This window comes from Scatophagus argus, chromosome 22 (assembly GCF_020382885.2).
Source record: "Scatophagus argus isolate fScaArg1 chromosome 22, fScaArg1.pri, whole genome shotgun sequence".
NCBI lineage: Eukaryota > Metazoa > Chordata > Actinopteri > Scatophagidae > Scatophagus > Scatophagus argus.
This window is the reverse complement of record NC_058514.1, coordinates 9,109,340-9,136,927: the sequence shown is the minus strand read 5'-3', so window position 1 is coordinate 9,136,927 and position 27,588 is coordinate 9,109,340. Positions and strand designations below refer to the sequence as shown.

Sequence of the window (27,588 nt, the reverse complement as noted above, 5' to 3'; positions counted from 1 at the left end):
ACCCCACCTGCATAAGCTCACAAGGTTAAATATAAAAAGTTTGAGACAGGCCCCTAATTAGCTTAGCATTATTTAATTACTGAACTCAGATAACTTAAGTTAGTTGATACATTAGCTAGCTAACTTGAGGTGAATATCTCAGATGCTTTGGAAGCAGTTAACTTGAGCTAGATGGTGAATTGACATTCAGCTATATTGTTGTGGGGTCACAGGTGTTTGACATTATTCAAATTTGCTTTATCTTTCAGCTTATAACAACTGATGGCCTGGACAAATAAGTGTCTGTTTTACAATTTGGAGACAAGGTAAGGACTCGCTATCTTAGCATGAAGTTACATTTTCTTGTGAACGGATCTGTGTAGGCCTAAGCAATAACTGTTATCATTAGTTGCAGAAATCAATTTATTACATTTTTTGGAAAAAAAAAATGTGTAAGTGCAGCGTCACCCCTCGGTGTAAAATTTAAGTTAGCTAGCTTAGCATTGTGTTGATAGCTGTTCCTCAGCTTTAGCAGTTAAGCTATCTAACTTTATGTGAGAAATGACACTATTATTTTTAAACTAAAATATCATGAAACATTTGGGTATATTCCTGGTTTGGTTTCCTGTGTTGTTTATAAACAAGTAAAACGGAGTGAAAGTTATTTAAGAGAAAGTAAGAGAGACTAAAACGTTAAATGATATACTGGTAAATTATTTAATGCTAACTAACGCTTCTTCTGCCGTTGCTCAATTTAGTTAGCTACATTAACTACATTAGCTGAATGGCTAGCCGGCAAATTGCACACTTTTAAGTTATGAATCCACTTGTTTAAGCTACATCGTCATAGTTTGTTTGAAGGACTTTTGTGTGGGTATATACCTTATTAACATAGTTTCATACTCCATAAATTACCCCAATAACAATTAATGGTATTTCGTCAGTTACTGATTGATTTAGTGGTACGTGTACTGGCCTTGCATACTTTCTCAGCGATCAATTCTACCAAAACCAATGGGATCGATCAATTGAAGAGGTGAATTTATTATCAGTCGCTTCCGAAATTTGTTTGTTTATGGATCCTCGGAGGGTCTTCGGGGCAGGTCTCCATTCAAAGGAACTTCATTAACACTCATTCTTACAAGTAATGCAGGAAATGATGGTGAACAAATGGAATATATTTCTGTTATGTGTGTAGCCTTAAGCAAAGAAAATAAACTTCTCAGGTGTGGCTCTTTGAGATTTTTTTAAGTTTTCTTTGTTGTTGTTTTTTGTGTGTTTGTTTGTTTTTACCACATGCAGGTTTATAATGGAATGTGTATCTACATGCCACGCTGAAGTTTTCGGGAAAATTGTGATCTCTGGACTGTGCAGTGTCATTTAATTTTGGTCACACATTTCTGAATATAACTTCGTTGTGTCTTCTAATTGTTGCTCTGGCGAATGCATAGGACATAACGATGTTATCTCAATCGGGATAAAAGTGTTTCAAGTTTTTCTTAAGTCTTACAAGTGTCCACCCTCGTTATATTTTTCGTTTGCGTCATGCACTCTTGTGGAGAGCTCCGTGTCCTCAAAAGGTTGCGCGTTTTGGGGAATAAATCAGCGCTACACCCGTGGCCTTCGGTTAAAACCAGGAAAATAGTCAAACTTTTTATAAGTGAGATAGGTCAAAACATTCCCTTTTTCACAATGCCGCTCTGAAGTCCCGACATTTCCAGCTGAAATTGGACGTAGAGGGTGCACCTTTGCGCAGCGACTGGTTTAATGCTGAGAGGCTCCTCTGGGTGCACAAAGACAGCGGCTCGCAGACGAACTTGTTCAGAGTGAGCTGGGGACGCTGGGAGGCGAAATAAACAATCTCCGGACTCGGAGTAGCCACGACCGCGCAGTTTTACCTCTTCAAACACACCATTCCACCACCGATCCAACAAATACAAGGTAAGGACTTGTATTTAATACGTTTCAGCGGGACTGGATGGCTGCGGAGCGGGTTAAACCTTCCTCGCTCTGGCTTCCCGAGCATGGTTGTTTTTGCAGAAAATGGCGTCATCGCCCTCTTGTTTCTGCCTGGCCGCGGTGGGGAGAGGAATAGTTTCAGAGAGTTGTAGCAGCCTTTACATGTAGCGTTTACCTCTTCAAAGAGGAAATCACCTACTGCAGTGTGTTTTATTCAATACTGAGTCGTCAAAATGTGCGATATTTCGTGATTTCGCTCGGTAGAAGGACGCGCAAAGATGGAAGGGTCACCGGTCCTGTGCGCCAAGCTGCTTCTTGGAAAAGGTGGCACGGAGCCGCAAAACGCAGCGTTTTACATCCATAATAATGCCATCCGCACCAGCTCTAGGCTTATCCAAATGACCGAGGGTGGTTTAGTGTTATTACCAGAGGGGTGATAGACGTATTTATGGGAGTGTTGCACCTTGTCTTTGTGTGTATTTTATTCGGGTTAGCTCGTTTTTACGCCGCACTCCCCTGCCATGCTGCAATCGTTATGAGGGGCCTCTCTTTTACGGCGTGAAAGGTACGTTTTGTACTTGGCTTTCCCTTTGATCAAGTCAAGCTGCCCCTTTGTTGTTCAAAATAGTGGCGTTTTTAGGCTGACAATATAACCGTGTAAAAAGAGATTTTCGGGGATAATGGGGGCGATGCAAATCGTGCCATGAGAACGGCGACTGCCCTGCGCTTTGGTTCGCTATTTGCCAGACGATGACGGCCTGAATGAGATAAAAAATAAAAGTCTTTTGGACGAATAACATAGTTTGTTCAAAACTGGGGAAGTCCGGTGCTGCGCAATGATTGTGCTGCTGCTTTGCGCAGAGCACAGTGGCAGCTGCTGTAACCGCCGCCACCATTTCGCCGCGTTATTTTTTTGTGTGTGTTGGCCAACCTTTTGTAAATAGTTGGGGGCTCTTGGATAAAAGAGCACAATAGTATTCATGCGGGCCCTTTATGGCCTATGAATGCGGTCCTAAGTCCCACTCCGGCTGTCCTGTCTTTCCCCGTCAGCTACGTGCATGCGTCCTAGCACTGGCCACCACACATCCACCATAGCGAGGCCACTCGGTTCCCTGTGTATACGCTCTGCTTGGTTCCTCCTGTGACCAAAAGTCGAGGGCTGATACGTGTGCTGAGTGTTATGGTACAGGCCATCACGATCAACTCGAAACAACGACAAAACATCAACCATGGAGACTGCACATCGCTTGCTCCGTGCACATTTTTATTAAGTTTCCTGAGTTATGCAACCGCATCCCCGTAGAGCGAACTGCTCATCCGCCTTTATTTACTCGTCACCCACCATCGGATGGATATTTCTGCGTGTAATATCTGGTAAATTGGTCCAGTTCCTGTGGCGACGACACTGATTGAGGAAGATATGTCATTTGCAAATCACCCAGTGCCATTTGCGTCACAGCCCGCGGCCTCGCACGCCCATGGGGGGCGATGGAGTTGCAAATGGAGACTGTGTGTGTGTGTGTGTGTGCGTGTGTGTGCTGACGCTGCCCCAGCTGAAAGGGAACCAATAGGCACGGACCCGGGCGGCAACAATCGCTGTGCGCTTCCACTCTCCAGTAGTGCACCGACTTGGGATTCTGTATCAACGCGGAAGATCGCGCAGTGTATTCGTGCTGGTTAGGTTTCCTTCGTCCTGCCTGGGATGCGTAAGTGGATGCGTACACACACTGGTTAAACCTGCTTCAGGGCTCGACAGGCCAGCCGGAGAGGAGCATATCCGTCCGGTCCTTCCCTCATGGTGCTCGGTGCATGTGGCTATTGTGGAGTCGCTCATGTGTGAGTAAATGTCTTTCCACTAGATCAGGATGATATGGCCGTAAAACCTTTATTAACAGCGCAGAGAATACGTTTGGATTATGATTCGGACATCGGAAACACACACCTCGTCGTTTTGTTAACATCCACAGCGCACCACGCGTTTCTGGTATGGAGATGAGCAGGGCGTTTATGTCCAGGAACGTTTTATTTGTTGCTGTTGCGCTTTTGGGCACTGCGCATGGTTTCATCCACCAGAGCTCAGAGAACTTGTTCACGGAACAGAAAGTCCTGAAATTCTCGAGCTAGAAAGCGCAGTTTCACTTGTGGGCTTGTGTTGTGGGAGAAATAATATATCGGTTGTACCAGTTGGTCGGTAACATGCTAGTATCATGACACTTCTTCTAATGATCTGATGTAATGTAGCCTGTGCTAATCAATACATTGTAAAACCAGGTTTTAAGATATCATGACGTAAATGAAGATATATATTAAACTGCAGCAATATGGAAATGATGAAATGAGTTATACTGTTAAAATAGTGCAAATACATACAATTTTAGTATCTACATTCATTAGACATATAGTCTAGTCCTTCATAAAGATGCTTTATGTGGCTAAGCTGAAGGTATATGTTTGTATGTACTTTATTGTTTAATTTAGATGATAGAGTCCACTTACTGTTCTTTGGTTAAAAAGGCTAGATTCACTCAGGAAGTATATCAAGCATCGTTACAGGTCTGTATTTTTATAGGGTCAATTCACGTAATAGAGATTGCTCCCTGCACCTCGTGAAGAGGTTCACCCTAGAAGGCCTCAGTCTGTGGACTAGCATTAAGGTTCAGTTCAAGGTTCACTATGAACCCAAATATGAATGTTATTTTAGGCTATGATTGTTTGAAACGTGGAAACTTAATTTCCACTTTACATTGAAGAAGAACCTGTCTCAGTCTCAAGTTCAGATTTAGAGATTGTTCTTCCGTTGTAAAGTTAAGCAGTTCAGGTGTCCCATTTCCATCACCCCCTCTAAAAGATACAACACAGTATGTGAGTAACTCTGACACACTGGAGATGGCCAATCTAACCTTGAGGAGGAATATGAACGGGTAACTAGGACATGAGTGTAGATAACAAAGTGGGTTATAAGGAACCAAAATAAAATGGAAAGAAAGACTGGCATGAAGTTGACAGAATGACCCTGCATATTTAAACAACTTTATATTCGTTGTTTGTCATACAAAATATTGTTTACATACATACCATATGCAAGTCTTTTGACTGCCTCAGTTGGCCTCGCATTACTTTATCCCATGAGACTTGGGGTTATAGCAACCTGAGATTAGTCTTTCCTTATTAGAAAAGCAGCCAAGACCGCCTGGCTCTCTTCCCTGATAAAGTTTTCCTGGTATCATGTCTTTTATGAAGTTGGTTGTTGACTGCAACGGTTCAGGGATGTCACTGTATGATTCAGTCAGTGTAATGATGTAGTGCGGCGTTCACTCACTGAGCCACCTCATCAAAACAGTGTGCAAGCTAAATCATTCAGCAAACCCATTAACCTGTTACCCGTCCAGAAGGCAAACTGAGAGAAGATATTAAGATATTCATTCAGTCAGTCAGGGTATTACTCCTATACCTGTGAGTTAGGAAGGTACAGTCAGATATTTTGAGAGCCCAATAACCAATAAGTAGGTACACCAGCCTAACCTAAACAGTTGTCTTGCTGTGTCAGTGGTGAAGGTGAACACAGTGATTTTCCAACACAGCTCCACCTGTCAACAATGGCATACTTTCTGCCCATTGTGATGGAACATGCTCCGATTACTTTGAGAAGGTCAGTCCAGGAGTGCTGTTTAGATATTAGATATTATTAGAAAATTACTGCTTTTTTGATTCATGCTGGCAGCCCCATATACAGTGTTTAATTATAAATTTACATGTTATTTAGAGGCTTGATTTCAAAGATCATAGGCAGTGCATCCACACCTGGCCTGAAAATGCCCATTATGTATCTCCCATGGCTATATTTATTTAAATCTCCTGCCTCCTCCATGCCTTTGACTGCTACCTCTATACAGTGTACTGTGAAGAGACTGTTTGGTGCCTGCTGTCCTGCCACCATATGTGTTCTGGCCTGATTGGGTGATGGAAGTTATCACAGAAAATCAAGCTGAGTTTTCTGTAGACATTTATAAAAATCATATATTTTAATGTTTTACATTTTGTTGAGCAGTGTATTCTTGGAAGAAACTGAAATTTACTGTTGAAGAGACAGAGCTGTATTTCTACAACTTGGAAACATGGGAGCGTATGTGTGCACACAGCTCTGCTTGTGTCTCTTTGTGTATATGTGTCAGATATTTCCCCATTCGTAAAGAAATTTGTGCAGAGAATAATTTGTCTCCATAGCGATTGTTAGTTTCTCTAATCGAGTAATGTGATAATTCCACACTAAGACCCACTACTGTGTGTTTCTGTGCAAAATCACAGGTCCGTAAATGGGCACATGCATTAATGTGTGACATAGGATGCATTTGACATAGTAGTTAAAAAGCAGTCAGTTAAGTTAAACATATTTTACATTTGTCAGTGCTGTTTGACTGTCAGAACTGGGATGCTGATCCCTTTTGGAAATCAGGTGAAACATGAAAGTCTGGAAATGTCCACTTAACAGCTGTTCTGGTTCTGCTTTTTTTTGAAACAGGAACTGTAGTTTACTGAATGTACTACATGTATGCAGGTGTGTAGGTTTTTTCTTTCAAGTGAGTGTGTTGAGATGGAGGTTTGGCTAGATGCAACATCACAGCACAACTTGTTCTTTTTCACATTTTTGTGACACATGTTTTAAATGCTGAATTGAATGTTATCCATGTATTTTGTAAAGTAACACATTTTCTAACATATGCCATCTATTTTATACATATGAATGTATTTATGTGTTGACAGTGAGAAGGTGACAACGGGACACTTAAGTTCTGAGCCACAGAACATCAAAATGCCCAGAGAAGACGTATAGTTTTAAGGACAGGGGAACGCTGTCAATAGGCTACAAGATTCAAGGTTAGAGGAATATGAGAGGGGTGGAGTAACTACCAAAAATCCTAAACTTTTGTGCAAGTATCTCACCAAATTGGAGGAGGCTTACATGCACTTAAGGAAATGCAATGCCAGTCAAAGTCATGCTTTTTGTAAAGTGTGCAACTGAAAATTATATCTCTTTTTAAAACGTGATCCAATCTTTGACTCTAAATTGGAGATTCGAGTGAGTGACTTATGTTATTCATTGCACCCCTCCACTACTCTCTTAGTCATTGGCTCTCACTGTGTTTCACTCTGGAGCAGCTGAGTCACCTAGTGGTAAAATTTGATATATCTCTGTTCCAGTTCAGTCAAGTATTTGGTTTAATATCAAACCAGTTTGAAATTTTTCACATCTGCCCAACCCCAGCCACATCATTGTTCCCATCCTATCTTGTGGTCAGGTGCTATCACTAGTGTTTCTGGCCTCACTCAGCATCATGTCAGTGAGTCCCTCCATTAGCAGGAAGTCCTGTCAGACCGCCTCCACACAACCATCAGAAATAACTCTAAGAAGGTAGTGGTGATTGCAGGGCCACATCTATTGGCTCAGGAACCACACATTTATTTAAATGCATACATACTGTACATATCATACAGTGCATAAATGCACACAAGAATATAATAAAACATCACAGGCTAGAGTTTATTAAATTCATAGACAGCGGAGAAGCTGAGGCTTTACAGAAGAGAAAGTTTTGTTCTTCTGATGTGGATTTACCTTATTTCTTGCCTCTGAGAGGACAAATGAGAATTTGAGACCGAGACATTCCCAAAAGGAAAAGCTTAGACAAATTGATTTTTGGCTGGTTTAAACAAAATTCACCATGGATAGTCACTGGAGATGGAAATTTGCTTATAAAATATATAACATTGGGAGAGATATCAGCAGGTGTATTTGTGAAATCTGGAGTTAGTCAAGTAGCTGGATCACTTACTGAGTAGAGAGGGATTTGTGCAGGGTTATAACTGTGTGTGGCAGAGGAGAAGTTATTGCCTTATTCTCAGTTTTAGCCACAAGTGATCAATTCTTAAGATTATTGTCAGCCTCAGATATTTTTTTTTCCAAAGTGCCTCTGGCATTTTGGTCTCCTCTCTTCATTCATTTTTAACAGAGGCTCATCTTATTCATCTTTTTTTGCAGTATTAGTCATTTTCGCAATGTTACCCCGATCACCAGCAGTTGTTTATCTAATGCTATACTGAGGAGGAAAGGAATGCAATTTTCAAATCTTTTTTTTTCATTGATCGTTTGAAATTGGTCTCCCAGCTTACATACAGCAGGGAATAATTTCTCACATTTCCACAGCACATCATGAGATAGACAGAATAACATTTTTTTTCTTCTTTATTTGTTGTGTGGATGTGTTTAAAATCAAAGGTTGGGAAGACAATGAGCACTGCTTTCCAAACATTTAATGCCTATTTAAGCCTATACAGTAAGTTTATGTTTAGAGCAGAAATGACCTTGGGGTATTGTGGCATTTAGTTAAAATAGAATAACTTGACATTTACAAAGAAATCTAACTTGAATTTCTTATCTGTCAACATCGTTAGCATGTAGTAAGTGGAGTATGAACTGGGAGGTTGAACCATTGATGCCAGCCATCCTCAAATGTTCAGTTTAAACCCAGGACGCCTTCGGTCTCATTACCTGAGTCAGAACAGGAGTCACTACTTCAACAACCACGTCTGTCTGTTGCCACGGAAACGGGAGAGTCCCACATGTTAGTGTGTGAGTGTATTATTGGCACGCGTGTGTGGTTCGATGTGTTTGTTCTAAACCTTTGTAGTGAATAAAGTCTCTTCAATACTGAATTAAAAGCGCATTGTATATGTTCTCAGTTGTTTTTAAAGTCTCAGTCTGAAGCTGCAGACTGCTGCTTTTCAGGTTTTTATGACATGCATCTCTGCAAAGTAATTAGGGTGATGTTGGTCTGCAGTTGGGATTTGCAACGTTCTCTGTGCCATGGAATACTTGAAAGAGACTCTGATTTCCAAGACAAACCTAGCTGCTGATTACTGCAGATGTAGATGATGGCAGTAAAGTTAACATTTGTTGCTGTGAATGGTACAGACTTTGCTCATCCTGCCCACACAAAGTCATGGGACTTTATACAAGAATAATACCAACAATTTTTTTTCTTAAAGGGTGACAATTTAGAGCATCTGATTTGGGGCATTTATCAGTTTTGTTATAATTTTCTCTTAGGATATGAACAAAATTCACAAGTGGTCCAAAATTGTCTGCAAGTCAAGTACAGATGATAGAAAAACAAATAGGTGAAAACACTTGCTTCACTTAGGAATTATAATAGTACGTGTATGTAAATATGTATATAAATCAAGCTTATTGGAAACCCAATATTCTGTTCATTATATTGTCATCATTGTCTCCTAATAGTTTGCTGAGAGAACAAAGTGGTTCTATAATATGACAACTGCTAAATGAGGTTTATCTTCGTTTGCTGATTTCTGACAGTAGGACTTGATCCCAAATCTCACAAACGAGCACTTTCTCATGAACTTTGAAGATGAGGAAAGCTGATAGATAAAAGTAAGGGAGAGATTTGACTGTAGTTGGCTGTTTTACTGACATTTTCCCTCATGCACCAAGGTTTTCATCATCAGGCTATCCTTTTGTCTGAAATTTTTGATTTATGTATGTTCCCTTTACCTGCTTACACCACTTCAGCATGACAGGGTGCTAGAGTGTATCCCAGCATGCACAAGATGAAATGCCGAGAAACAACCTCAACAGGTCATCAGGGGCCACAGAGCTGACAAGCTAACATGATAGAGAGTCAATTTCACTCAAGTTCGCACTCACAGATAAGTCCAATGTAGACGGCTAATTTATCTTGAGTTTAAAATTCATCATCGGCTTGAAGTATTTTAGCAACCAAAACTAACTTTAAAAAATAAAAGAAAGAAAGAGAGGCAACATAACCTTCAAATGAGGTTGCTGCAGTAATCGGCAGGTTAGAAAGACTTTCTGGTCAAAGTTCCAATTTTCCATAATAGTTAATGGCTGTTGTTAATCTCCCCTCTGATATAAATAGAACCCAGGAAGGTGCATAATGCATTAACATGTCTGCTGTTAATTTGCGCTAGAATATAAATTATTTTATCTAATAGCTCTGTTTGAAACTAATTGTGTCTTCATTACAGTTAAATCTCACCAAGGCAAACCTGTGCTTGGAAAAGGTTTAGGAGTCAAGTTCCCAAAACTTTCTCCACACATAGCACCTCTCCTGTGTCCCCACCTTTAACCCAGAATGTGATTCAACTGTGGTTTGTAGCGTAAGACACATCCTAAATTAATGAAGAATGATGCAAGTTAACTTAAGCTTTCACTGCTAATGCATTCATGTCTGCATGTAGCCTCTGCTGTCATTTTATCATGCAGTTTTTGGTTCATCCTCACTTCTAAAAGATTTGTTTCATGTGAATTTGAAAGACAAAATTAAGGTTTATAAAGGTCTAGAAGTCTGGAAACACTTTTAATTTTTGATTTGGGAACAAACTATTAAGTTTTAAATCTAAATACAGTGACATACAGTTTACATCCGTATTATGTCCTCCCACAGTAATCTTTTTTGGGGACTGGAATACTGGAATCTGGTAAAATCATATCATGTAGCTATGCATGGTTAACCATGGAAAAGTTCTTTGCATTCAATTTTAAGCAATGTCAAGTCCTTCAACTGACTTTACTGAAACATATGTTTGCCCAATCGTTTGAGCCTGATTCAGCTCACAAAACAGAGCTTCAGACATCTATTTTGTTTTTAATTCCAAGCAAAAACTCACCAAATTCACCTCAGCACGATACCTGTGTGATAACATGGTTTGCACAGCTGTTACCTTGCAAAGTATTTCATTTCCCATCATAGGACCATAAGAGAAATCTGACCTTTGTCTTTTCATTGACACAGTGGGTTTGTGTTGACATTGTTCTGGCAAATAATCAAGTTAGTAAAGTTTTGTAGTTGTTTTGAATAATAATTATCTCACCTGTTCCTCTTTGCTTTGGCTACTTTAATTAACAGGTAGAACTCTATGTCTTATTGAAACGGCACAGCAAAATCACATCGCTTGTGTTAAGACATATGTTGTGTTGGAGCAGCCCCTCTGTGGCCTCTTGTGTGTCTTGCTTTGTGCTCTGTGTCATGTTGTTTGGAGACCTCACCAGACTATAAAACTTTTCATCTGGAAAAAACATTCTAAATGCAAGCTCTGTCTCCCTCTGCTGGAGTTTCAGTGGAATTGCAAATATATCCAAGTGGATGTATGATGGAAGCATCTTACTTTTACCGTGCTGCTGTCATGAAACTACACTCAAGCTCTGCAGATCAGTTTGTTAAATCAGGAGCTTTAACAAGACAGTGTTTCCTTTTCTGTCAGAGTTTCTTATTGTTTTGAATGTATGTTTTTCTATAGTTGTAGGGCACAGTGATTACATCTAGCTATTAGTCTATGCATTTGCTGTTTAATGATGATTTAACACAAAATCCCATACTGTAACTGATGAATGTATCTCAGTCCCGGGGTTAGAAGAAACATGATCTTTCATCAAAGAAAATTGTTCGGATTTTGGCTGTGCGACTCAAATTTCCATCAGACACCAGTTGCCCAAACTGCATTAATCACCTGCCAATTGCAGCTCATCTAATTAGTCTACCATTTGACTCTTGGGGCATTTGAACCTTATCTACTGACAAAAAATGGCAGTTTTTTGAAGTCTGTATTCATAAGTTAGTTTGCTTATCTTGGTGACAGCTGATCTTGGACTTCTGTGGTTAGTAGGTATGACAAAAGGATAACAAATTAGAAAACAGTGATGATCTTGACGCGTCACAGTGCAGCCGAGGCGTATTATGTTGAACCAGTGAAACTGAGCTCTGATGTGGTGTCAGGTGCATGTGGCGGAGTTGAACCAAACTGTTTTAACTTAAACCGCCACTAGGGGACAGCAACAAATGTTATTTCACCATTTATTCTGTTAAATACAATGTCAGAAAGCACACATTTGGTTGAGGCTCTTATCAACCTTAATAAGTAGGGTTTCATCGATTACTTTTTATATCTGTGCTGTGAATTTGTCCCACTTACCGCTCTGTTGAGGATACAGCTGGTCTAGATATTCAACCTGATACATTTTCTAATATGCCAGAAATAATGTACGTAATGTAGAGTAATATACCAAAAATAAGGTCAATATCCATTGATTCTTATTCACAATATGTATTTCAGGGGCAGGTTCCCAACTGTTGTAGAAATACACAAAGCATTTCGACAGCAGTTGGGAACCTGCCCCTGAAATATGGGATACAGTACATATTTGCATACAATCACTGTTATACAATGTTTTTAATGCAGTGTAAGACGCTCTGGGAAAGGAGTCACCGTGTATATCCATTAGCGTAATCTTTTGTTAGTTGCAGAATAATAGTACAGATAACATGGGTTGAATAGTCCTGCCAGCAATATGGAGAGCAACCGGATCAGCGTTGCAGGAAACCATTAATGTGACCTTAAATTATCAATTCTGTTTTATATTTAGATCCAGTCTGTTGTCTGATGCTTTCTAAGCGCTCTGCAGCCCGGAAACACACAAAGCTGTTACGTTTACTGTGTGTTTTCTAATGCATTATGCATGCTTTCTCAATAAATGTTCATACAGATATGCGTTTTGGGTGTACAGCTTGGTAACATAAATAGAGCTCTCTTGTTAAATCACGTGCTAAACATAGTTTGCCACTTTAATGAATTTGTGGATGCCAAAATATAAGTCTAAAAACAGCAAACTAAACCAAACCTATGGAAATCATTTTTATTGCACTGTGATGCACAAGAATTCAATCGAGAGAAGTTCTTAGAATATCCATTGCTTTTGCATGATTAAAAGGGGAAGCCTCCATTAATGTCATACTCTGTGTAACCATGCATTATACTCTTTCTGTAAATGTTACCGGATCAATGATGCAGCGGGTTGTAGTGCAGCAACATGCAATGTACAATGTCCATGAAGTTTTGTTGTTGCAGGTAACAGCTGGCCATTGAGTGTAAATCCATACATAAGCAAACAAAAAGTGAGACATGAGAAATGTCTGTAATTCCTTATCCTTAGCCTTCCCTTGGCTCATGTGGAGTGTTGTTGCAGGTTACGGGTGTGTGCTGGTAGTGAACGTGTGGTGCCGCAGGCCAGTCTTGGCAGCATGGTGAAGGCCCAGAAGTCAACTGGGAGGAAGAGCTCTCACTGTCACCGCAGACAGGTACTGGGGAAAAATAAAAGACTATGCCTGGATGTTGTTGTCCAGTCTCACTCCCTCACTGTCAGATTGTGGAAAACACATTTCCTTTATGTTAAGTCCCAATTCAACACTAAACTGCAGCCTGTCTACCATCATGTATACAATGATCAAAGTTTACTCTGTGTGTCAGAACAAACTAAATGATTCACGTTTCAGATGATTGACAAGGCGCACTCTGAAGATCCTAATTTACCAGATTTTCTGTTAGTATACATACCCACCAAACTTTAACCTCTTTACACTTTAGTCACAGTAAGTTCTCAGATGAATGTATAACCACTTTTGTGGTTATGGCTTAAATGTAGACCTTAGGCCTTGAAACATTGTTTTAGTCAAAAACTAGACTATATCCCTTACCTGAAAACTAGTCTTGTATGCCTGTGTGTGTGTTTATTGTTCATGTCTAACACTATTTGCTTGCCAAGAGAAATTACCATATGGCACAGCCGTTAGCTGCATGAGGGATGTACAGTTTGTGCTCAAAACATCAAGCAATACAGTGAAAGACATGGTGTTGTGATAAATTAACCTGTGATGTTTCTCTTTGTTGTTGTGCACTCGACAGTCAACATGATCAAGTTTTCTTTCCACAGAAATATATGAAACAGGCTCCACTTTTTTTGTGTGTTTTTACCCTTGTCTTCACACACAAACCGTTTGTGTTCACAGGTTGTAACGAGTTGCGTGTGTTGTACTGCACAGATGGCTTCACTGAGCATGTTTAACATACTGTTATGCTATTTTGTGGTCATTTGATTATGCCACGGTGTGCACAGTGTGTTTGTGTGCTCGTATAAGTGACACAGTGTCCAAGTGACCCACTTGTCCTGCGGTGATGTGCTGTAATGTGCCTGTACAGTGGGAGTCATTTATCCCTCTTCAAGGGCAGCAAGGACATGAGGAGTGAAAGAGACCAACACAGACAGAGAGAGAAAATGAGGTGGGTGGGAGAGCAGAAAAGATTGGCGACTTAAAGTAAAAGGAGTTCTGGTCAGGAGACACAGCTTCACACACACACACACACACAGATGTATGTGTGCACATTGATGGAGTCACTTGTCTGCTGAATAGTGACTGTGTTTCACAAGGTTAGTATCTCCTTAGAAAAGCTCTGGATGCTCAGGAGATATGACAGCCACACACTCTCACCCACTCACTGTGACCCCTCGTTCTGCCCAACAAAATGCTTTTTTTTTACCACAAAGGGTGAAGACTACTTTTATTTGAGATGAGCTTATTTTCCTCTATTGGATTTATGCCAGTATTTATTTATTTATTTATTTATGGTCATTTTATTTATTGGAGTGTGTGTCTGTGTGGGAGGTGTTTTATGTGTTAGTTTTCAGTATTTGTAGTAGTTAACACTTTCCCTGTGTACCATAGGGTTTTGATCTGCATCTTCAAACTTCACAGTGCAAAGTTTGTTTGTTTGCTGGTGTTTTTCTTTCACTATACACTATTGATTTTGAACATTTCTGACTCTGGCGCCCCTGTGACCCTGACGGATAAGCGGTATAGAAAGTGGATGGATGGATGACTCTGGCACCATCCAGTGATAGTATGGGATCTCAGAGAGTTTACTGGAGCTAGACAGCTACACATAAACTGTTTCACTATTCACACGTTTTTGTTTCATTATTCTACAGACCATAATGTCATAAAAATCATACACGCAGTGACTTCAGTCCTTTTTACCTTTATTTGTTTATTTGTTGAGTGACATGTTTTCATGGTTTTGGTTCTACAGAGTGGTGGTCAGGTGGAGATGGAGGAAAGCCAGCTCCGTTCAGACACTCAGCCTTCACTACAAGAGGAAGCCCCCCATGAAGGAGACCAGTCCCCTGATGAAGTCCCACTCCAGACTTCTGCTTCAGCTGAGGCACTGTCGGAGAATTTGGACCAGGAGAAAACTCGAACAGACGTCCAGGAAAAGGGCAGCTCTGCTGCCAAACCTCTGTGGAAGCCCATTCCCCCTCTGCTGCCTGAAACCCACACTAAGACCAAGGACCAGAGCTGCCAGACTGAAGAGCGGCTTCAGCAGAGCAGCGCTGGCAGCCATGGTCATTACACAGGTGGTTAAAGTTTTCTCCCCTTTGCACTTCCTGCTGCTTTGACTCATCCACCCACAGGCTAAAACTGCATGTCAGCTTCACTGCCAGTGAATCAGTACAAGCTGTGTACTCCAGATAAAATCAAATGGTGTGTCCCCACAGAAGAAATGGAGCTTGAATGTCAGGTTTACTCCCACTCTGTTAGCTGTGGGATGAATGAATTGTGTAGGAAATGGGTAAATAACTGAAAAGGATGTACCTTGGCTTGCCTTTAATACCCTTTGATATTGGATTATAAAATGTACTCCATGGTTTTGTAAACTACCATTATGTTGCAATGTTTTCTGCTGAATGCTAACATCTTTGTTTTCCTTCCTTCCTTCCTTTGGGCTTGGCAGCCTGCAGTTCTCTCTGCTTTTCCTTTCACCTTAGCTCTCCTTCGTCTATCAGTGCTTTCCTTCAAAAGCCAGTATTGGTGTGTTGATTCAGATGTAAATCCTGCCACTGTGAGTTAATTTCTAACTGTGCTGCTAAAGAGTTTGACCACTCATAGTAAAAAAGAAGCTGTTTACTTTGACTGACTTTTCTGATTAGCTGATCTTTGACACCGTTGCAGAGGAGAGGGAGGGGGGTAGAGTTGGAGGTCAGCGGACCTGACCTACCCTGCTTATAGCAGCTTGCCTGGGAGAGGTGTGGGGGATGGGCATGAGGAAAACACATTCTGTCATACAACAATACATAATCTCCATCTCAATCTATTTTTAACGTTATAGGTCTGTGTCTTTCTGGGTGTGTCAGTCTATCTTCTGATCTTGCTGCCTTCTGTCTGTCTCTATACTACCCTGTATTTGTATGTACATGTATTTGTATTTGTATATACCCTACTATTTGTGTGCTTGTGTGTGTGCATTCAAGCAAGCCTGTTGCCAGTGAGGCTTTAAACATGCTCAGTGTGCTCTACCAATCTTGTTTTCTGATCTGAAGTTTTTTAAAAAAAAGTGTAATTTTGCCTGGTTAGAAACAAAACAGAAAAAAACATTTAAGATATATTTATACATTAATATATATGAATTAACATAATACAGCACTGTCCTGTGATTGGCAGGAGTGCGTCTTTGCTTAACATAAATGGTAGTCTGAGGGCTATAATTGAATTGCCTGTTTAGAAACAGTGGACATCTGTCACACAGTCACTGCTTTCTTTAGAGCTTTGTCCCAGTCATTGCTGTTAACAAATTGCTCTTTTTTTTGCTGTTGCAGTAGCAGAAATGATGTTCACTTTGTCACCTTCTTTTACATCAATTGGATGTGAGAAATTAGATTTGAGGTGATTACGGGGTCTGTGGTGATGTTTGTGAGCGTAATTGGTCGGCTTTTGTTGCTCTGTTTGTCCACCAATCTTTATGAGATTTAAGATCATACTGATGGAAAAAGGAAGTTGTTGAAATTAAAAAATGCATGAAAGCAGGTAGAATGAGGCCACCTCACTGCAATCCATCTCGGTAGCTCATTGTGGGTCATGGAGCTACAGTCAGCAGACATCAATAATGCAAGAACCAGAGCCCCTCTCTCCCTATTTTATATTTAATGTTTATACAAAGGAAAGTAGTTTTTTGAGATTAATAAGTAAAAGTAACACCCTAAAGGCATATTTGTGCTCTGTGGTGATTGAGGTTGAGCTAAAGCAATTTCCCTATACGCATCAATACATTTTCCTCCTGGTCACGTTCCTGCGTGACACCCAAGCCGAAGTATCAGTTGCAGCTCTCTCTCTGAAAACTGTCCGACAAAGCAACAAAATTTGTCATCAGCATGCCTGTGCGCCATAGTGCATGTTTGCCATCAGCCCCACTTAAACTGTGGTCCTCCACAGTGAGACTGAATTCGAAATGATAATTCGATTAATTCGAAAGAAACGTTTTCCATTAATCTGTCAGTGTCTGCGCCGTGTTTCAGTCATCATATCACATCTTTCAGTTAAACAAAGCAATGAGAGGTATTTTTTAATGATATAATGAAATAGGAAGGATAAATTTGATGACCTGCTTTCTTATATTTATCCTTTACTGAGTGTGTGTGTGTGTGTATGTATGTGTGTGTGCACATGCAAGGAGGTAATGAGGTCAGAGTAAATCACTGTCCCATACAGACCTCATTGTCTGAATGTGTGTACCCTTTATGCACACTGCAGTATACTTACCAGGTCCCAAGAATTCTTGTCACACTCTAACGTAATTATTTGCTCACCCTCCCTCTCCCACCCTCCCTCCCTTCCTCTAGGTGTCTGTGTTGAGCCTGGAGATCCTCCCCTGCTCCAGCAGCCTCTGCAGACCTCCAAGTCTGGGATCCAGCAGATCATCGAATGCTTCCGTTCAGGTTTGTGTCTGTGTTTTCCCTCATTATCTGTTATTTTTATTTGCTGTTTTTTATTAATTATTTTAGGAAATGATTTGCATTAGCATGGATGCAGACTTTTATTAGCTCCAATAGCTACATTTCCTCAAACTAGAGCTTTTGATATATGCAGAATAGAAGGTAGCACTTTTAACAAGGTCATGTGTCCCTCTAGTTGCCTATACACACGCCACGTATGTTTTGAGGCAGCCACGTCAAGTTACACACACTGACCAAAGATTCTTCTAATTTTGAGACTGCCACTGGTCAACACTGCTTCTGGCAGGGACATAATATCGTCAAAGAGTGTGGTTTCCTCTTGATATTGTGGTACGCGACCATTTTACTGCACGCCACAGTGACATCTTTTCTGAGCCAGTGGCAAAAAGAGCACGTGTGCACTTATGCATGCATACACATGTGAGTACTATGTCCAGCAGAGCATACTACTTAGACCTGGGCAGAGGAGTTTGTCGTTTTGTGTGCAGCATGAGCTTAGATATCAAACAAAACACTGAATACTGACATGTGGACAAATTGCATTTAAAGTGAATATGAGTCAGCCAGCTGATAACAGTGACAGTAAAAGCGAAGGGCATGACAGCAGCGACTCAAAAGTAGCTCGGTATGAAAGCAATCATTTGAGTCCTTGTAATCTTTAATTTTTATTGGGTTGTGGCACAGACCTTTTATACACACTGGATTCTGTCAGCTTTGTTTCTCTGTTTAACTCTTATGTACCCCTGTTTTGGTAGCGATATTGATGATATAATATCTTATCAATGCCTCTAGTTTACTCACAAGATTATTGGGTAAACATTTCTCTGTAGTGGAACAAATGTTTACAGTTGTACTCTATCAGTTTGAAACTGGGCTCATTTACATTTTTTGCAATGAATTGTACATCCTCCAAGAAAGCGCACCTGGAATCATCGGCTCTTGGGCGTTGCAAGGCAGAGCATCAATCATCAGAGCATGTGGCACCAGTAGCAACAGAAAAGTGCTCGCTTTCTGACACTACCATGATTAGGGGTTTGTTGATCTTTTGCAATGCAGTGGATGTACATGGCATATGTTGTAATGGGGAAAAGGTATTTTAAACTGCTTCATCTTTGTCTTACACTCTGTTGTTGTGTGCTGAAGACACCAGACACTAGATGTTACTGATTGATTCAGTTCCTCGAAAACCTGCATCTACTTGATCCTCCGGTCAGGGTGAGGTAGTGATCGCCCGTTGAACTCTGAGCAGTACGTGCAAGCCACTAACTCTAGTAAAGGCAGCTGGCTGACAGACCTCCACCTTTACATCTTCCTTTCTGTGTGCAAAAGGCTGACGGAAAGCAATCTTTGATCTTTTTGCTGTGGAGACCACTGATCTCTGCGTGCATCTGACCCACTTGCAAGTGCTTAAATGAAACTGATTTTGTTATGCCTTTATTGGTATGCTATGGAATTCCACAACATTGTTGCTACCTTTCTTTCTGAAATCACTGCCAATAGTCTTCACCGCTTTTCCTGCATTTACAGGCACCAGCCAGCTGAAGCACATACTGCTGAGGGAGGTGGACACCATCTTCGAGTGTAAACTGTGTCGGAGTCTGTTCAGAGGCCTGCCCAACCTCATCACACATAAAGAGTACTACTGCCTATCACGCCTGCCTGAACCCGACGGTTAGCAACACAGCACATTAGCATGCAGACACGCACATATGTAAACTTGTCTAGAGTACTTAAACATTTATAAACTCAGCTTCAATCTCAAAGTCCCAAAATCAAAGTACATAGCAAACATAAAAGATAAAAAAATACCCATAAACTCAATCATAACTTCAATAGCCAGAGGAGGTAAAACACAAACTCCACAGAATCATTGATTACTTTCTCCTAAGGCTTCTCTGCAGCTTCTGACACTACAAGGTTTCTTCTCTGGCGTTCACGGCATCTGTCTCCTCTTCATTATTCTCTGCTTATCACCTCTCCCGTGCTGCACACAGTTCTCTTTCATTCCTTTACACACACATTTACACAAACTCACATGCACATTGTAACATGTTCAGTCCATCAGTCACTTCTCTTATTCTTAAGTGCAGTTTCTCCCCTGCTCTCCTCTTTGATATCACTAAGGAAATTGATCTTGCAGCATTTGTGTTTATCTATTTCTCATTAGTCACACTGTGTGTCCATGTTGCTATTCTTTGCTGTGGTAGAAGACTCAGGGAAAGGACAAAGCCTAAGAGACTCTTTAAGCAATTTCTGTGTTACCCAACTCTCCTCTCATCTCCTCCTTAAAGAGAAATCAATCTCAGCACAAACGGTCAATTACAATTTTCTCAGTTTTATACTCTGTAATGATTGCTGTTGTAGAAAGTAAAAAAAAAAAGTACTTTTCTTTTCATCAGTTTGCTCTTAATGAAGATGTTCCCTGCACCAGTGACCTAATTTTTCTCAATCAAGAGTCCATTAACAGTGGCTGAAAGTGTATCATATTGTTATTTTGATAAATGACTTAATTGGTGGCTGTTTTTCACCATTGAGACACTGAGCATTAATGTGTTGTTGCTGAATAAACAAAATGCTTTTCTTTCTCCTGTTGTGGAGGAGTTTATGAAAGAGATTTTGTTTACTTATTAAAAGAGGAACATTCATATCATTTTCAGCTTTACAGGGGCAGAATAATTTTATTCAGTACAAAAGAAAGCTCTATGTGGAATAGAAAAAATATGTGCTAAACCAAAAGTGAACAAATGCTCCAGACCTTCATCTTTTCAGCACATAAACAGATTCAGTCAAACTCATTCACATTCTAATCATCGTAAGTATTTCCCATTTTGCCTTCTATGTGGGCATTTTAAATTTGAGTAACGCAAAAGAAAACTGAAGAGGTGACTGCTCTGTTAGACAAGGTTGTCTTTTATCTGATGCCTGCACACAATTTGCCAAAAGAAGTAAGCAGGCGGGGGTTTGGTATCTTGCTCAAAGGCATTTTGAGAGGACACATAGGCTGTTGATGGACGTGCTTTTCATTTTCGTATTTTGTTAACCATCAGGCCAAGCTGCCCTGGCTCACGTGGTAACTTCTAACTAATCAAGCTGGTGGGGAGCTAACAACTGACTTGGGTGCTCTTCCACAATCCTTCATGTTTGATTTTGTGTTTTTATTTATTTACTATTAAGGCACAAACTGGCTGCACAAACAAACTCAGCTGAAGTGGTGCTATCTTGTTGTTGTTAGCTAGTTAGTTAACATTTTCACCTTCAAATCTATGTTCTTCATTCCTGTGTAAACTATCATATAGATAGCTAAAACAAGGTATAATTTGCTGGGTGTTTTACACAGTGTTGAACAATGTAGTTCAGAGCCCCTGGGAAATTGAAACATCCCCCCCAAAGTGAACTCATACGGTTGCAGTAAATGTAATATTGGGCCCAATTAAGGGTAAACCTAACTGTTACCAGTTATAGTAACTGGTAACAGTTAGGTTTATTTATTAATGCTTATTTTAAAAGATTTAAAAAGATTTTTTGGGGGGGTTGTACTATTCCAGGGTCATCTGGTGACGACCGACAGAGCGTAGCCATGAAGGATTTACTGGACGCTATATATCCCAGAGTGGACAGACCAGACTATGTTGTCAGACTGGAGCCCATTCAGACCACTACCAAGGCCGTGTTCCAGTACCTCACCACAGAGGAGGAACTGGCTAGATATCCATCACACACACCCAGGTAGGTGGTTTGCTGCTGGATTACTTTTCAAATGTAACTCATTTAGTTAGCTGCTCACAGAGGAACACAGTTTGGTTTCTGTGGACTTCTTGTCCTCGCAAGACCATGCCACATGAATAGGGTCTTTGACTGTTTATCTCAACGTCCCTTCACAGTGCCAGAGAGAGTCCAGTTGCATGGGAAGGAGAACCGATGGAGGGTGTGGACAACAACCAACCGAGCCAGCCAGAGAGCCACAGCAGCCCGGGACACAATCAGGGACAGAGGAGATGGGAGGCTGAGGAGGAGGCTAAAGAGGAGCAGCCAAAGCATGAAGATGAGGGGTCCACTAGTGGGGTATGTTACACACCAGGATGCGTAAGTTGACAGTGAAGTGGGGAGTTTCCAGCAAAAATCTGTGCATGTAGTTCTCTAAACTGATTTTGAAAATAACTGCCATTGCTCTCCCAGGCATTTTCATCGAGTAAATAATAAAATTATCTCTCCCTCCTCTTCCCTGTTCTCTGCCCCCCCCATCCAGGTTGAGGATGTGACGATCTCCTGTTGTCTGTGCGGTCAGGACTTTAATTCGCGCCGCAGCATTAGACGTCACTGCCGCAAAATGCACCAGACCAAACTGGAAGAGCTGCGAAAGTTCACAGAGACTCGTACAGTTCCCACAAGTCTGCTCTCCATGGTGAAAGGTAAGAGTTCATACAGTTTAGAATGAATAAAATCTAATATGGTCATTTTTAAATTGACAGATTTCATATTTTCATAATTGTGCAAGAACCGATTATGTAAATTTGTCATATAGATAAATTAATTCAGTATTCAGTGGGGAGTAGGTATTTAGAAGTTTAGTCTTCAGTACATAATGCTGAGGGTTAACTCTGTGGAAGTATTCATTCCTGTTGTGTCATTTTGATTTTTGCTTTTTTTGCTAAGGAAAGTATAAAAATAAATGTTTTTTTTTTGTTGCTGCAGGTCGGCCAAGGACTCTCAGCACACCTACTGGAAAATCCTGCCCAGTTTGCCTCAAAAGTTTTGCCACTAAAGCCAACGTGCGGCGTCATTTCGATGAGGTGCATCGCGGCCTGCGGAGGGACATGATCACGCCCAGCATTGCCTCGCGTCCTGGCCAGCCTTTCTCTCTGGAGGTCACACCCCCAAGAAAGAGCAACAGTACCTCTCCAACGCGTGGCCACAGCGCCAAGTCCACACCAGTGAACTCTAAAACGACGACTTCAAACCAAAACCAGCAGAAAACTCAGAGTCCGCTCCCAGCCTCTCCGCAGGCAAACCTCGCCTCATGTCGCTGCACGCTCTGCAAGAGGAACTACAGCTCTCAGGTCTGTTTGTCTCTTTGCGTTTTCCTTCTGGATGCTATGTTCATTTTTCAAATGAGCTGCCTGAGTTGTAAAACAGTTGTGTTTTTGATTTGTAATTCTTTTGTGTGTTTTTCAGGTCATGTTGAAGAGACACATGCGTATTGTCCACAAAATATACAGCGTGAAAAGTAACAGGCCTGGTACAACATCCGCCCCCTCCACTACAGCAGCCACTCATAATAGTAGCAACACTAACTTAGGACCGAGCAACAATATCACAGTGAAAGAGGAAGCGGTAGAAACTTCAGATGAAGATGACGACGAGGACATTGATAGTAGCCCGGCTCCGTCCCCGAGTGACAGCACTGGGACAGCTAAAGGTGTGTCTGTGACACACAACGTCTTGAAGGTGAAGGAGGAGGAGGCCCCGCCGAGCCCCAAGATGACGTCTTCGCTGTCTTCGTCGTCCTCGCGCGGAGGCAGCATGTGCAGCACTGGCGTGTCCACCAAAATGACCAAACTGTCGGTGGGTTTTGACTTCAAGCAGCTCTTCTGCAAACTGTGCAAGCGACAGTTCAGCTCACGCCAGAACTTAACAAAGCACATAGAGCTTCACACGGATGGCAACGACATATTCATTAAGTTCTACCGCTGCCCCCTCTGCCGCTACGAGTCACGTCGCAAACGTGACGTCCTGCGTCATGTGACCGTGGTCCACAAGAAGTCATCCGCATACCTCGCCAAGATCATGCCTAAGCTGGAGAGCAGGGCGGTGAAGAGGCTCGCCGAAGTCGTCCTCAGCAGCACAAACACAAACAAGAGGACCAGCAGCAGCAGCGTCAAAGAGGAAGTGAATGGACGTCACATTTCGTCGTCCTCCTCCTCCCCTTCACCCCCTGTCACTCGCAAGCAAGAGGGCTCCACAGCTCACCCGCCCGCCACCTCGGCCTCCTCTTCCTCCACCCAGCCGCCTGCCCCCGTCACTCGAAAGCAGCAGGACCTCTCATCACAGGCGCTCACGCCGTCCCCTCCTGTAACCCGTAAGCAGGAGAGGCAGCAGACCCACCAGCATCGCCCCATCAGCCCACCGCTGACCCGCCGCAGTGAAAAACACACACACCAACGCAACACCTCCTCCACAACCTTGCCCAGCAGCCAAACCCCACACACCCGACGGCACGACGCCCAATCAGAGGGCAGCAGCACAGGGTCGTCCTCCACCGAAGTCAGAGTGACCAAGAATTTCTCCCTCCACGCCTGCGACCAGTGCGGACGGGCCTTTGCCAAGAAGGTATTGGATTTTCAATTACTCTTTTAAAAAAGAAAAAAACTAAGTGCTAAGAAATTGCGCCATCATATAAATTCAATTCGTTACTACAAAATTCAAGGAGAATAACCTTCTCTTTTGCGTTGTCAGCTGTACCTGGAGTCTCATAAGAGAAGTCATCGCAACGCAGCGACGGCGGCGGCCAACAGGAGGAAAGGAGTCAGCACTCGCTCCAAATCCCTGGCCTGGTGAAACACACACTGTAAGAATACAAAGGGTTTACCTACTAAACAAGGACCCTTCCACTTTATCGCTGCCTGCTTATCCTGCTCTAATTTTTATCTGTCTGTCTCTGCTCTTTAGAAGACTTCTTCTTTGTCCAACAGTTGCTCTTTTTTCCCTCTGCATCTTGCTTATTTCTTCCCATTTCACCCTTGATTCTTCCCCTTAACTCTCTTCTTTCTTTTGTCCTCCTCTTACCTCATCACTCTCCCTCCCCTTCTTCTTTTTCTCCTTCTCTCTCTCACAGTCCGCTGAGGATAATGGATGAGCGAGCCACTAACAATGAAGAAGCGTCTCAAAACGTACAATTGGGAGAAAAAAAAAATAATGGATGGATGGAAAGAAGCACAGAGCGGAGGTGAAGGAAAGAAACAAAAGGAACAATTGAGCAGGAAAGAAGTACAAAGGACTTCCACCTTCTGCTTTAGAACCAAATGCATTGTTGAAATCTGACTTTTTTTTCATATCGTTTCATTATGAAGCCAGCCAGCTCGCTGGCCGGTGGCGCTGCTATCGACGAAGAGACTGCAGTGAATAGAAGGTTCACTGGCACTGTATATGTCTGTATTTACTTACTCCTGTATGTACATACAGATGTATACGCATGTGACTGATTTGTACTGCTTTGCTCTCGGTAAAGAAAAGGATGAAGGCAAATTATGGAAGTGTGAGTGTGTGTGCTTGTGAGTGTGTAAAAAAGAGGGAGGGGATCAGAACTGGATTGTGGCTTCCACAGAAAATAGACTGGAAACAATCTGCTTTTTTGTTTGTTTGTTTGTTTTTGTTATTACTATTATTATTATTATCATTTAACCCTTGCAATCCCGCACAAATTTACAAAACCTGTTGGGATCCTTGGCTGTTCTGATCAGTGACTGGGCATTGTGTTGTAGCAGTTTGATATATTCGAAGCCAGTTGCTCAACATTACAGCAGATTGACAGGAAAATACATTTTCATCCCCTACCTTTTTGCTTTCCCTTCATTTCCGTGACATTTTTCCACCGACAACAGGAGTGCTGTTGTGTCCTGCTGTCTGGCAGAGAGAAACCGAACCCAAAGTGTTTCTTCTTCAAGTCTACTGCTTGCCTCAGAGTTAAAAATTACATTTATCTTCTCATGTAAACGTTCCTACCGAGAAGCAAACCGAATTTCAGTTGTGTTATTCTTCACACAAGCAGCTGTAGTCATGAACTAGAGGACAAAAGGTTGATGAATTACAAATTTTGTGTGTGCTTATTTTTTTTTAAACACCTGCTCCATCAATTTCCAGTGTTCGGTTTTCTGTCATCTTGCTGTTTCTTTTTTTTGTGCTGCATTTGACAAACATTTATGAAGGATTTGTCCTTAACTTTGACCATAACATGCTGTAGCTCCACACAATGTGACGAAAGGCCTCAGTGAGTTGAATCGGTCTGTGTCCTAAGGGAGCTACATTCTCTCAGTCAAGGAAGTGACACCCTTTTTACTAAGTAACCAAAATCCCTTTACGCTAATTAAGATGATATGAAACAATACAGTGATAATATAAGGCTTTTACAGATACTTAACAGATGTTTATACATACATACATATATATATATATATATATATATATCAATTTTTACATTCTCTCTGAATTTATAAGCTGGGATTGTTAACTTTAAGGTGTGCTACCACAGGTGAAAATATAAAGTTAACACCATTATTGTCCTCCATATGGTAAATCCCTTGTGTTGATGTGTGAGAATCCAATTTACAGTGAGCAGAAATGACGGGACTGCACATGTTATTAAGGAATGATGTGTGTTTGAATGTGTAGTTTTGCAGACAGGTTGCCTTCAGTGTTACAGTAAGAGCCATACTGCTTATATTATCAAAAACCATTAACTGGAAAACGTAATGTTCTACATTCAGTGATATGTTGTTAACTAATGTCATCTTACTTGCAAAAACACTGACTTTAAGGGATGTACTCAGAAACCAGTCATCGCACAGTGTTACTGCACAGTACACCAATTGCTTTCATTCTTTTGGCCACTTCAGAAATCAGTCTTCAAACTCTTGACTGGCAGTAGTGCAGCATCACATCAAAGCAGGTGCTTCTGATTTTTACTGCAAAGCAGGCGCGTGTCGACTAAAGTGCATTAACGTTCGACCCCGGCTGTTTGGGAACCTGTCGTTCGTGGTGCTAATCCTGATTCACAGTGGGCCAAAACGTAGGAGCTGTAACCATGAAAACATTCCCCAGTAAGGTAAACAGTTCACTTCTCTGAGTTTAAAAGTTTACATTAAACTTTTTGTTCCATCAACTTAATAAAAAATTGCCGGGCCTCATTCAAATAAACTTTTTTTTTCTTTTTAATGTAATCTCCATTATTTGGGACTAAGTGCTGCATTTGTTCCATTCAAAATGTGCTTTCATGTAGACAAACTTAAATGGGCAGCTGTATTTGTTGTAATGACAGCAACCCAGAGGTAGTCTTTGAAACACTGGCATGCGAGTTGGGAGGGATGGATCGAGAAGACCAAATGTAAATATGTCTTAATGTTCAAACAGAAAGCCATGAAATGGAACAAAACCTGAAAAAAAAAATGGAAAGACCAAACTTTATTTTTATAACTGAAAAGGCTATTGCAACAAGGTCTTGAAAACATGTATATATGGATTCATCCTGCACGGATGGTATAAATAATAGTTATAATAGTCACAATACTTCTTGACTTGTACTTAATTGTTGGTTGACCATATGCTTCAAACATGTCTGACTAGTTACTACTTTGTCACTGTTCAGTACTGAGGCAAATTTGCTTTCTTTTACAGTTGTTGTTTTTGCATCTCATTTCTTCTGAAGGAGTTTCTGTCCTTTTTTTTTGGGATTGTGACAAGAAGAGAACAGTAATCAAACCTCAAGAGACTCTTAGGACTATTTTTTTTTTGTTTTTGTTTAAATCTTGTCATTTTGTTCGTCATTGGTTGTAATATGTTATTAAGCTCACGTCCTAGAGAACCTGAGAAGAGTTAGAGAAGCATTTAAGAAGTGACAAGAATGTTAAAACCAACCACTTAATAAATAAAAATGTACTGCTTCAAACCTCAAGGGGGGGAGTGTTGTGTAGCTTTTTTCTTTTTTTTCTTTTTTTTTTTTGTTCTCAGATGAGTCATAGACTTCCATCGATCATGTTTGTTTACTGCATTTGCAGACAGAGATTTCATTTGCCTTCTCAGGAATTGCTTCTTTGGACATTTGCATTTTCCCGTGCTTCTACTTTTTCCTTCTCGCATTATTTTCCTGCATTGCAATACATCATGTCTTTTGGTGTCTCCAAGGGTGACACAAAGGTATTAGGTATACATATTGACACACATAGTGAAAAGAGTCGGTGCTGGGTGTCTGTGTGCTCAGACAGCTTTTAAACCACATGCAAAAC

At 41.2% G+C, this 27,588-nt stretch overlaps 1 protein-coding gene across 6 annotated transcripts; it reads left to right on the top strand.

Annotated features, from left to right (window-relative positions):
• The first annotated feature begins 75 nt into the window (after window positions 1-75).
• znf800b (zinc finger protein 800b) lies at window positions 76-27,257 on the top strand. Of its 6 annotated transcripts, XM_046379737.1 has the most exons (13): window positions 76-129; window positions 249-305; window positions 12,998-13,109; window positions 14,896-15,220; window positions 17,480-17,575; window positions 19,121-19,264; window positions 21,139-21,319; window positions 21,475-21,655; window positions 21,840-22,002; window positions 22,286-22,650; window positions 22,766-23,920; window positions 24,047-24,158; window positions 24,426-27,257. In XM_046379737.1, the coding sequence occupies exons 2-12, from the start codon at window positions 262-264 to the stop codon at window positions 24,146-24,148; spliced, it is 2,868 nt and encodes a 955-aa protein (XP_046235693.1). In that variant the 5' UTR covers window positions 76-129; window positions 249-261; the 3' UTR covers window positions 24,149-24,158; window positions 24,426-27,257. The 6 variants fall into 6 exon arrangements, with proteins under 6 accessions (XP_046235693.1, XP_046235694.1, XP_046235698.1 ...); XM_046379738.1 differs by lacking the exon at window positions 76-129 and having other exon boundaries at window positions 163-305; XM_046379740.1 differs by lacking the exons at window positions 76-129; window positions 249-305 and adding an exon at window positions 931-1,920.
• Window positions 27,258-27,588: the final 331 nt, after the last annotated feature.

Excerpts from the sequence above, each read along its gene's own strand:
- znf800b (XM_046379737.1), top strand. The coding sequence starts at position 262 with ATGGCCTGGACAAATAAGTGTCTGTTTTACAATTTGGAGACAAG. Across the intron at positions 15,221-17,479 it reads CAGCCATGGTCATTACACAG|GTGTCTGTGTTGAGCCTGGA; the intron begins GTGGTTAAAGTT and ends CCCTTCCTCTAG. Across the intron at positions 21,656-21,839 it reads ATGAGGGGTCCACTAGTGGG|GTTGAGGATGTGACGATCTC; the intron begins GTATGTTACACA and ends CCCCCCATCCAG.